Source organism: Rhamphochromis sp. 'chilingali', assembly GCF_963969265.1.
Source record: "Rhamphochromis sp. 'chilingali' genome assembly, chromosome: 3".
Lineage (NCBI taxonomy): Eukaryota > Metazoa > Chordata > Actinopteri > Cichliformes > Cichlidae > Rhamphochromis > Rhamphochromis sp. 'chilingali'.
The window spans coordinates 26,699,055-26,711,255 of record NC_137931.1 but is presented as its reverse complement, the minus strand read 5'-3'; the positions used below and the strand labels follow the sequence as shown (position 1 = coordinate 26,711,255).

The following is a 12,201-nucleotide window of genomic DNA, read 5'->3' as shown; positions in this document are numbered from 1 at the left end:
CAATATTTAAAATTATTTTTAAGACATGAAAAAAAAATATTTTCACTTTAATTTTCTATTTATATTTTTGTTATTTTAACATGTTTAAACGTTTAAATAAAGATTTTCATTAAAGTTGTTTTTTTTCCTGAATGAAACTTTACTGCAGAGGGGTGTGTGCCGTCGCTGCGTCATGACGTCATGTTACCGTAGTAACAGAGGAGTCGTTTGCTTACGCTGTGCTAACAGCTAACAGAACTAGCTCGTTAGATAATAGTCGCCGTTTCTTGAGTTTTTAAGTGAAGGTTTGTAACTCAGCGAGTGACCATAAGTGCTATGTAGACGGCTAATGTAACCGCTTGAGTCACTCAGTGGTATCAAACTGTTAGCTGAGACGACAAACACGAGTCAGGTGAGGCTCTGCAGACACACCGGAAACACTTCTGTCTGTATTAGCTTTAGCGGGGCTTTACTTTGTGTACCTGTACTTTAAAGCCACTTTACCTGAGAGCGTGTTGCACCATCACACAGAATTTCAGATGGAAATGAGAGCACTTTTTTTTATAGTGCACTGATTTCCTGCATTATGAATTTTCTCTCTACAGAGACCGAAGAGGGTCATTTCGAGACGTTCTAAGACTATAATATTTATACCCTTTATATGAACTCCTAAATAGATTTTTTTCACACTTTGGGACTTTTTTAACTCTTAAAAGTTTAACCCAAGTGCTTCTGTCAACATTTTTAATATTATTTTGTAATTTGTGGAACTTTTAAAAGGTTTAACGGTTTGGAAATATTTAAACACATTAGGAATAGTTGAACTAATATATTAAAAAACTATTTTTGGTGTCTAAGATTTAGGTATGTTAATTCTTGTAATTAGAAGTTTTAATTCTATTTTACAGTTTTTTCTGATTGCTTAAGCACATTTTTTGTAACTATTGGCTAATTTTGCAAAACTCTTCACACAAATAAGAAAACCTGTCACCCAATAATCAAAATATTGTAGTTCTCTTGCAAAAGCAAACACAGCTAGATTAACTCTTCACACCTTCGTAAAAATGGTGTTTCCGTATCAAACAGTACACACAAGCCATCATCTACTAAGCACACAATGCGCCAACTGCACACTGATGGTATGAATACAAAACACATCTGGCTTTTGCTTTCTCTGTGCACAAGGTAGGCTATGTCAGTTTGAGCTCATACTTCTGTCATAGATCCATAAGCATAGAGGGATCCAAACTTCAAGTTCTGGTGTTTATTCAAACACATCAAAACAAACACAAGTGTTTATTTCCAAGTATAGGATTATTTGCAATCGCCATAATGACTATATGGGTTACTTGGTCTGCAGTGAACATGCTTCTTCTGCCCCCAGCATCTGGTCATCTAGCAATTCTGTAAAGTAACAATTTCAGTATTTTTACATCAATGGTATCGGTGTGTTTCTCATTGGCATATGGCAGTGCTACAAATCTTTGTGACTGTACTAACCGATTCTCATTTCAAGATGTCCTTATGGTACTTGCTACAGTGTAGCGGCTCGAGTTAGGCTGGACCCGTTGGCCAGCTACCCTCAGGGTCATTCCACGGTTGATTACATGGTCCACTATTGTAGCTCTGATGTCATCAGCAATTCTATTTCTTACTCTTCCTACCCTTCCTCTCCCCCCTTCTCATCTTCCTCTCCCCCCTCCTCGTCTTCCTCTTGCTCCTCCTTGTCCTTGTCGTCCTCTTCATCCTACTTCTTCACCTCCACATCCTCTTCCTCGGCCTCCTCTACTTCTCACTCTTTCTGCTCCCTCCATTGTACTCCGCACACACAGCTTACCTGTATTATAGTGCTTAGGCTGATTGCAAAGTGAACTAATTATCTAAAGAAGTTTTCACATGTGAAAGTGTGCCAGACAGTTGGCAAATTAGTGTTAATGATAGCCATACATGTGTATACTTTTGCTAGGAGTGTGTTGGAAATTTGGTAATTGAGTGTTGTGCAGTGAATTGTGCCTACAGTTTTGCAAAGTGTGTGTTACAAAATTGCAAACTGAGTGCAAAGCAGTTTTTGTGCTTTTAGTTTTGCAAACTCAGTGAGTGGTTTTGCTATAAGTCTGGATAGTTTTAGAGATTGTGCTACAGGAATCACAGTTAGGGTTTAAGCATTCAGAAAAAACTGTAATCACTTTAATCAATTTAGCTGCTAGAGCGCCCCCTCCCCCCAAAAAAGTGACAAATTCAATGTGCTGTATATATAAATGAAATATAAGTTAATAAAAATGCTAACAAATTTAAATGAACGGAAATGATTGTAATCTTTTAAACGGTTATAGTTTATTTTACCATTTCTATCTGCAATAAAAGGTAAAGAACTCCCTTTTATTTTTAGCTTAATTTAACATCTAATGTTTTGAAAAATTTAATACAGACTTAATGTTTCAAATAAAATTACTGTATTTTTTAAAATATAATTGAAATGCTATCAAATTGCTATTTTAATGTTTTTATTATTTATCATTCTTTTTAAAAACAAAATTATGGTATTTATGTTTTGTATCAGATATTTTGGAAATTATTGTTTTGTGTTTACAGGAAGTTGGAGGTGATGGAGGTGAAGAAGAAGCCCGAGGAAGAGGAGAATGAGCTGGTGTTGGAGCTGAAGGGGCAGCTGGAGAATGAACACCTGACCCCGGTGGAAAAACTCAGACTGCTGAATGATAGCTTAAACAGTGAGAGGCTCACTTCCTGTCAGTTCCTCTGTCAAACAAAATTTCAGAATAAGAGCATGTACAACTCTTTTTATCTTACATTTCCTGTGTTAGATGCTCTGAACTCGGCAGCTGTCCACGTGAACAGTGGCGAGCTGACTCGGCTGAAGTCTCAGCTGTATCTGAGCGGCGTGCTGATCCACTGCGTCCGTGTTCTGTCTCTGCATCCCAGCAGCCTGTGGGGCGACCTGAGTGCCGCTGCTACACTGGCCCACCTCACCAGGTAACCTGAGATCACAGCTTCACTTTAAACTGAGGATTTATTTGAAGGAGGATGGCGATCCCACACCTGTCTGTCTGTCTGCAGCTCCTGCTGTGTGGGGGTGGAGCCTGGCCCACACTCTGAGACCTTTCATCGGCTCTTCCTGCCGTCAGTCGTGGATGCTCTGCTGTCATTGGCTGCTCAGCTGGTGAACCGAACGGAGGTGAGAAGCTTGATTTGGTGGATGTTTGAGCTGAGCTGCAGTCAGATTGAGGATGTAAATCTTTCTGTGTGTGTGTGTGTCAGAATGTGTCTCTCCTCAGGAAGGTGATGGACTCTGTCGGCTGGCTGCTCGCCGCTCACACTCACCTCACAGAGAAAGGTCAGTTGACTACTAAACCTGCAGCTTTCAGTACTAAAAAGACCCACGGGAACTGTGTTTAACCTTACTGTGTTTGTGTGTGTGTGTCTAGTCCTCAGCTCCATCCACTATGAGCAGATCCAGGTGTGTGATGATGTCACTGTGTCTCTGCTCTGTGTCCAGATGTGGATTCAAACCTGCACGGCCAACAGGTAACACACCACCTCCTGTCTGTGACTGTGTCGATAAAGTTTATTCAGACGGACCCCGTCTGTCACATCACTGACCTGTAAGAAAGAAGCATCTGAAAACTTTAGATTAAAATGTTGTCACTACTGAGCTTGTCTGTGAAGGTTCTCAGTCATCCAGGTCATCGTAGTCAAAGGAGCTTGCAAAGAAAAGCGTCTGGACTTCTTTAAGTTACTTGAAGACGTTTCACCTCTCATTTGAGAAGCTTCTTCAGTTCTAAGGTCAAATGGTGGGGAGTCCCAGATTTAAACCTAGTGGGAGTATCCCCCCACAGAGGGACAAAAGGACCCCCTGATGATCCTCTAATCGCCTGAGCCAAGGTGTGAAACTGGGTGTGGGTCCGAATCAGCCAGAGTTTCGGGTGAGTTCATTGTGAAACCTGGCCCCACCTTATCATGCGAATTCCTGAGGTCAGATGGCCCAGGATGTGAGTGGGCGTTAAGGCGTCTGGGAATAGATGGCAGAGAGTTGGTGTCGTAAACCACCGCCTCTGTTCAAAGATGGTCGCTCACAGTGGACATAGATGGCTTCTTTCACTCCTCTTTCAAACCATCTGTCCTCTCTGTCCAAAATGTGAACATTGGCATCCTCGAAAGAGTGTCCTTTATCCTTAAGATGCAGATGGACTGCTGAGTCTTGTCCTGTGGAGGTGGCTCTTCTGTGTTGTGCCATGCGCTTGTGAAGTGGCTGTTTGGTCTCTCTAATGTAGAGGTCTGGGCATTCCTCGCTGCACTGTACAGCATACGCCACATTGTTAAGTCTGTGTTTTGGCGTTTTGTCTTTCGGGTGAACCAGTTTTTGTCTGAGCGTGTTGCTGGGTCTGAAATACACCGGGATGTTGTGCTTGGAGAAAACTCTCCTGAGTTTTTCTGATACACCGGCTACATAGGGGATGACAATGTTTTTGCGTCTGTCTTTCTTATCCTCCCTCGCTGGTGTCTGATCTTCTTTTCTGTGCCTTTTTGCTGACTTTAAGAACGCCCATTTAGGATAGCCGCACGTTTTGAGTGCTTCCTTTATGTGTGTGTCATGGGCCGTGGTGCGCGGGCACGAAAGGATCCAGGCGCAGACTCCGAGCTAACAGAAAGACACTTTATTGAAACAACGAAAGGCGACCCGGGGAAATTAGAGAGCAAAACAGAAACTAAAAACCCGGGGAAACAATGACACGAGGAAGCCGGGATCGGGACGGCGGGGGGCTGCAATAGAAAGGGGAGATGATTACTAGGGAGCCAGGAAGCGGGGAAAACATATCAGGACTGAGTTAGAGTAGGGGCTTACGATAGAACGGGACCGTGGGAGCTCGGGAGGGAAGTGTGGCAGTCCGTGGGGGCAGGAAGTCCGTGGGAATGGCGAGTGGGCCAGGTGAGCACCGCGAGATCCAGTTGAGCGGGAGGACAGGCAGGTAGCAGACGCCGAGTAGAAACCTGGACAGAAGTAGGCAGGTTAAACAAAGTTCCAAGCAGAAGAGAATGCACACTTTTCGTGGAAGTCTGGTTACCACTGTGGGGATGACTAACGGACTGGCGTGGAGCATCCGTCAGCGCCGGATTAAGTGGATCTCCGTGTAATCACCGTGATGGAGAGCAGGTGTGCTGGTGATGGCCCAGCCCGGGGGTGTGGCTACCCGAGCATCACGCATTCCACAGACACAGGACCACGGACCATGACAGTGTGTGTTCCTTCTTTTTTCCTTCAGGCTTGGAGGGAACATGTTCTGCCCGGTGGTGTAGGGTCCTAATTACTCCAAGTTTGTGTTCCAGAGGGTGATGGGAGTCAAAGAGGAGGTACTGGTCCATGTGTGTGGGCTTCCGGTAAACTTCGATGTTGAGGTTGCCATTCTCTTCAATGTGCACAATGTGCCTCTCCTGTGTTCCAGGAAAGGCAAACAGTTGTCCTTTGACCTTAGAACTGAAGAAGCTTCTCGGATGAGAGGTGAAACGTCTTCAAGTAACTTAAACAAGTCCAGACGCTTTTCTTTGCAAGCTCCTTTGACCACTACTGAGCTTGTTCTTCTCCCTGCAGCGACTTCCTGTCTGGGTTGAGTGACGATTCCATACTTCTGCTGCTCAACGAGGCCATTGGCCAATTAGCTCTCAGTTCTGACTCTACGGTGGGAGGGGCCTCCCTCAGATTGATCCTTCTTATGGCCAGTCAGCTGGGCCGCTGCCTCCGGCCCCTCCTCCTCAGCTTCAGAGGTCAGTAGTCTCTTGAGGGCTGTGTGCCAATCCAGGGGCAGCATCCTGAATGCATCGGAAGACCCAGCCCACGTAGACCACGAAGGCCAGGTCCAAAGACCGAGAAGGCCGGAAGTGCAAGGCTGTTGCGTCACCGCTGTCTCAGCGGAGTTTAATAAACTCAGCTGTCTGCTTTTGGCTATCTAAAATATAACAGGACATTGGAGTAAATTCTAGACCATCTCACACTTCTGTTTAATCAGTTTTCTGTTTAACGTTTATTCAGCTGTGTGAAAACTATAACTTTAATCTCAGCCAAACCGATTTATTAAACAATAACATATTACTTCTATATCATGTTTAACCTGAGTAGCGAAAGACTGCGCAGGGTCAGAAAACGATGTGATGGGAGTCCAGTATTCTGGCCGGCTCTAGTGAGCCTTGACCACCTGGTCAGCTATCAAGCTGGTGGGTAACAGAGGTCTCCAAAAATGTCACAGCAATTTTGCAAATATGTGATGTCTCGATAAACCAAGCAGATATTTGAACTTTACACAGCTACATTTTTGCCTGAAAAAATGTTAAAAGTTTATTTTGTGACCCAGAAAGAGTAATATTTCAAACTCTTTAGCCTCGCTCCTCTGCCATTGCGGTGTTTGAAAAGTATTTCTATATTATTATAAAAATATTATAAATAATAATTTAATTAATAAAGGTTAATAAGAGCAATATTACAACTAAGTAGCTCCCACCATTGTTGGAAACTGGAATTGGTTGGGCTGCGCTATGAATTCTGGGCCACGAAGGATACACCCGACCCATCCTTCAAATTCGGGGAAATGAAGGATGCATTTGTTGGCTGCATTTGGAGCAGCCTTCGAACTGGGACAGCATTCGTCGCCTGGCTGTGATGTAATCGGCCTCCCAATGCAGCCTCCGAAGGATGCAGCTGAATTGGGACATAGCACATGTGTAAGTGTGTCACAGCAGCCGAAAGGTCAGAGGTCACTGTGTGTTTGTGCATCTGCAGGTCTGGACAGCCTGCTGCACAAAGACTGGAGGGGGCGGGGCTTCGACCGGGGCATTGATCAGCTGATCGCTCTTATCCAATCAGAGAAGGATGTCGTTAGTCAAACACAGGTGGGTTCGCTTTGTTAATTATTAAAGTCATAAAAATATTTTTGTTCTGACATTGTTTTTAAAGGAAAAAAATAATTCTCTGCTAAATTTTAAGTGTATTCAAAATATTTTATTGGTTTATTTAATATTTTTATTTATTTCTTAAACAAAAATATATTTTTAAATGGTTTTTTATTATTTACATTTTTTCTAACATTATATGTAAAAATATTGTGAAAAATAAAACCGATTTTTAAAAATATATATTTTTAGTATTCTTTCATTTTAAATGTTTTTATGTTAACAAAAAAATGTAGTATTTAATTGTTTTTCAAATACAAATTTAAACAAGTTTTCAATTAAATAAAATATATTAATTTTATTATTAGTTATTTAATTAAAACTATATTTTTATATTTAAGTGCCTTATTTGGGATATTAAAATAATTATTTTTAATTTCATTAACAAAATATACTTTGGTAGCTTAAATTTTTCTCTCTAATTATTTTAAAACATTTGACACTGTAAAGCTGAATATGGATTACATTGTTTACCTATTTTATTGAAATAATTATTTTATTTACTTATTCTTTTATTTGTCTCCTGGATGTAGGACAGATTATTTCCTGCCATATAAATAAATTTAAAATAGCATGAGAGAGAATACTTGGCTTGACCTCTGACCCCTGCTGTCTATGTGCAGGGGAGTAGTGAGCATGTGCGGGCGGCATGTGTGATCCAAGCAGCCTGGAGGTCGTATAAGACCAGACGCAGAGTGAAGAGTCTCAACAGAGCCGTCAGTGTCCTGCAGAGGAAGTACAGGTGACTACTTCCTGTTGTTTAGCCAACATGAGAGCACAGAAGCCCCGCCTACCTTAAACCAATTATCAAACTGGAGGTTTCAAACTGTAAGACTTCATGGCAAACTAATCTAGAATTTAATTTATCAGACAGAACTGATGGGGCCCAGTATAAGATGAATATATAATAAATAGGGATTATTTTAAACTGTTAATCATGCAAAGCTACATTAAAAGAGTCAGAGGATTAAAAAACAAAAGAGCTGGAAACAAGCAGGAGCTTGGATCAAAGCAACCTCACAGATGCCTATAGTTCAACCTGTGTGTGTTTGTGTGTCAGGGCTCGGAGAAGGGAGCAGCAGCAGCAGAAGGAGGCGCAGCTGTGGGAGGAGGAGCTCAAGTATCAGGTGAACCTTTCTGATTCATATGACAAAACTGTTAATTCTTCTATTCTTCTAAATCCCCCTTAGCTATTCCCAGAGTTACATTTTTAATTTGAAGGCTGTGTGTGTTATATTTACTAAAGCTTGTTCGCCGTGCTGTTTTCAGGTGTGTGTGAGACGTCAGCAGGCAAGGAGGAGGTTCCACCAGAAACAGAGACAGCTGCTGCAGCTGCTTCCAGCAGGTGAGAGACACAAAGCACCTGAAACCACGAGGCAATGTAGAAATCACTAAACCTTAAAATCCCTCCTGTTCAGACTCAGAGCGCCATCTCTCTGGGTTTGTCTTTAGTTTCTGTTAAACTCATGAAGTCTACGTTTTAGAAAGAAAGAATTCCTGAGAGCAGATTTTAAAATCTTATAAAGGAGACGCCTGTACCTCACAGGGTTTATAATCTCCAACTTTCCTGCACAGCCCAATATTTCTGTCATGAAGTTTAGTGTTCGTTTTTCAGCTAAACCGCTACGATGATTCATCTAAATGAAATGAATCATCAATGCCCTGCGACAGACTGGGGACCAGTCCAGGATGTACCCTGCCTTTTGCATTAAGGCAGCTGGGATAGGCTCCAGTGCCCCCCCCCCCAGCGCAAACCTGAAAAAGATAAGCGGATGGATGGATGGAAATCATAATGAAAGAGAGTCTGGGGACATTTTTGTGTTCTCATGTGGAAGATTTGTTTCAAAATAATGAAAATTTTTTTTTCTAATTTTGTTCAGTGAAGGCTGAACAGAAGTTTGATTTAGGGTTCTGCTTTTAACTGGTGGGATCGTGGTTGGTTTCAAACACCTGACTCTGTGTTTGTTTGTTCAGACCAGGTGCAGTCATACCTGCAGGAGTGCGAGAATCGAGCCGCTGTGGTGATCCAGAGCTTCTGGCGAGGCTTCAGAGAGAGACGACACTACAGCAGCACGCAGCGGCACATGCTCAGACGAGAGCGAGCTGTCAGGATGCTGCAGAGAGGGGTACACACACACACACATCTGTTAAGTTGTATTCTCTGGAGCTGGTTACTCTTTACTCCGTCTTATCTTACGTTTCTTTCAGGTGCGTCGCTTTCTACACAAACGACGAGCAGCAAAAGTCCCGCCCCTCCCTCCTTTCTGGATTGGTCAGAAAGGTTTGACAGACAGCCGGAGGGCGGAGCTAAAGCAGCAGGTGGATGAGTACATCGCTACACATCAGGTACGAGATTGATTTCAAAAAGTCCTCAACTGTTACCCATGATGTTTTGCACGCTACTGATTTGTGTGTGTGTGTTTGTGTCTGTGCGTGCGCCCTCAGTCGTTCCGTGTCTCTCCTGAGGAGTGTTCCTGCCTCCATGAGGAGGTGCAGCTGCTGCTGCTGTCAGCGCTGCAGACAGGAGCTCAGCAGAGGATGGAGGAGCAGCGGGTAGAGGCACTGCTGGCTCACGTGCACACACAGCTGGAGCTGCTCCGAGGTCCCTCACACACTCACACACAGCTTCACACATCTGGAGTTAAACTGAGATCAGTCGGATCAGTTAATAACAGTTGATCAATTAGTAACCAGTAAACATGTTGGCTCTACAGATGCTCCGCCCCTCTCTGTTGTCACAGAGACAGATGCTGACACCTTCCTGAGCCCGTCGGGTCCCGTCGCTGCTCGTGCCCGTGACGCCCACAACGCCATGCTCCAGGCGAGCCGGCTACCCTGGTGGAGGATGCTGGGAGACACGGACGCAGGTCCTGTGGATCCATTGGGCTCCACCCACCTGCCTGAGCTGGAGGAAGAGCTGGGAGGACTGTACATAAGAGGGACAGTGGCGAACAAGAAACAGACTCAGGTGGACGAAGTCAAACTGTAACGTGATCTCTCAGGTGAAATATGGACTCGCGCATCTGCTGACGAGGAAATGTTCTTATAAACATAGACTGTAAATAAAGGTTGGACATTACCCATTGTAAGTGTCTGTGTTTGGATGAGAGAATGGAATGCTAAGCTATTAACTCAGCCTACACTGTATAGGAGCATCACACAGACCTGATGCCTGCTAATTAGTGGTCAGTAACATCCAAATGAAATCCTAGAATTCCACTCTCCAAAACTGGAATATTTGGTATTGTTGTTAACCACTAAGCAGCCATGTTAGTCTATCAGAAATGCTTCAAAACGGCTCCGACAGCACAAATATGTTTGAAGGTCCGGTACAGGGTTTCCAGTTAGCTAAGGTGAAACCTAGCAAACAGCTAGAAGCTGCCTATCAGTCAAACAGCCCACACCCCTAATTCAATTAAATTCTGTTTTATTTATATTGCGCCAAATCACAGCAACAGCTGCCACAAGGAGCTTTATATTGTAAGGTAAAGACAGTAATCCTACTCTTATCTCCAAATATACTACTGCTGGGCGATTTTAACATCCACATGGACAACACATCAAATTCAGTCACAAGAGATTTTATATCCTGTCTGGACAATTTTGGCTTACACCAATATATGGACGTTCCCACACACTCCAAAGGACACATTTTGGATCTTGTTTGCTGTATTGGTGTCACCCCTAAGAATTGTGCTGTATTGGACATGCCTTTTTCAGACCATAAATTAGTTTTATTCAATGCTAGTCACCCACTATACAAAAATTAACAAAACCGCTCAATTACTTTTAGAAATATTAGGGGCATTGATCTATCAGCTCTTTCCCATGGCATTAATAATTTACCTACCAACTCTGTTTCTTTCTCTCGCTATGCGCCATGGTAGCCTACTCATCTGAAATTCGCCAACTTAAAGCTACTGGACGCCGCCTGGAACATCTCTCCAGGAAAACAGGACTTGCTATTCACAAGGACATGTATCTCAGTCATATATAACATTATAAAGAAGCTATTCATCATGCTAAATCTGCTTACTACACCTCTGTTATTGAATCCACTGAAGGAAACACTTGCACTTTGTTTTCTACATTGCATAATATTGTTAAACCCCCAGATACCTTTGCCATACATACACACTCTGCTGCAGTTTGCAACAAATTTATGGATTTTTTTTTTCACCAAGATTGAGAATCTTTACCAACAATTGCCCTCGTCCTGTGAAATGGTCAATTGTTCTGCATTTTTTGTCCTTCTCAGCTGTCATTCTCTCTATCCAATTTTGAACTTCCCACAATAACTCAGCTATCTTCCATAATTACTAACTTAAAGTCATCATCGTGTATACTTGATCCACTCCCGACAAATCTTGTTAAACTCTCATTCCCGTCTCTTGCCCCACTGATTGCTAATATCGTACACTCCTCTCTTATATCTGGTTCTGTTCCTTCTTCTCTTAAAACTGCAATAATAACCCCAATACTGAAGAAGAATGGTTCAGATCCCTCCAATCAAAAAAATTATAGGCCAATTTTGAATCTCCCTTTCCTAGCAAAAATTGTTGAAAAAATAGTGGCTGCACAGGTTCATCATCATCTCACTGGAAATAACTTGCACAAACAGTTTCAGTCCGGCTTCCGTTCATGTCACAGTACAGAAAGAGCCCTAGTAAAAATCACCAATGATCTTCTGCTTGCAGCTGATTCTGGACTTATATCCATCCTCATTCTCCTTGACCTTACAGCAGCTTTCGATACTATCTCCCACCGCATCCTCCTTCACAGATTAGCATCTATTGGCATCGATGGTACAGTACTCGCCTGGTTTACTTCTTATATCTCTGGCCGCTCACAGTTTGTGAGCGGCCAGTGAGACAGTAATCATCTATCTCCTACCCCTAGGTAATATTTTTAGGAAGCATAACATCCAGTTTCACTGCTACCAAGATGACACCCAGCTCTACCTATCCTCCAAACCCACAGCTACTCTCCCACCCACATCCATTTCTGACTGTGAAATCAAGGTCTGGTTTACTCACAACTTTCTTAAACTTAATGGCAATAAAACAGAATTCATTTTAATAGGCACCAGATCAAAACTGACTACAGTTCCAACCAGTCTTTTGTTATCCATTGATAACTCTGTTGTCACACCCTCCCCTCAGGTTAAAAGTCTTGGTGTCATCCTCGATAGCACTCTGTCCTTCACAGCACATATAAATAATACCACTTGGTCTTCCTACTTTCATCTTCGTAATATTAACCGTC

The 12,201-nt window shown here is 42.8% G+C and overlaps 1 protein-coding gene and 1 long non-coding RNA gene across 2 annotated transcripts; one reads left to right on the top strand and one right to left on the bottom strand.

Annotated features, from left to right (window-relative positions):
• Positions 1-188: 188 nt before the first annotated feature.
• Positions 189-10,015, top strand: iqcb1 (IQ motif containing B1). The gene is made up of 15 exons (XM_080876969.1): positions 189-391; positions 2,572-2,708; positions 2,802-2,970; positions 3,055-3,172; positions 3,256-3,331; positions 3,423-3,522; positions 5,585-5,757; positions 6,767-6,876; positions 7,560-7,678; positions 7,997-8,063; positions 8,206-8,281; positions 8,911-9,062; positions 9,145-9,282; positions 9,382-9,538; positions 9,651-10,015. Exons 2-15 carry the CDS (start codon positions 2,585-2,587, stop codon positions 9,923-9,925), a joined length of 1,854 nt encoding a protein of 617 aa, XP_080733095.1. The 5' UTR covers positions 189-391; positions 2,572-2,584; the 3' UTR covers positions 9,926-10,015.
• On the bottom strand, positions 4,638-5,577 carry LOC308393321. Its single transcript, XR_013970961.1, has 2 exons — positions 4,841-5,577; positions 4,638-4,758 (listed from the first exon to the last, which is right to left on the bottom strand). It is a non-coding gene; the product is annotated as an uncharacterized lncRNA (long non-coding RNA).
• Positions 10,016-12,201: the final 2,186 nt, after the last annotated feature.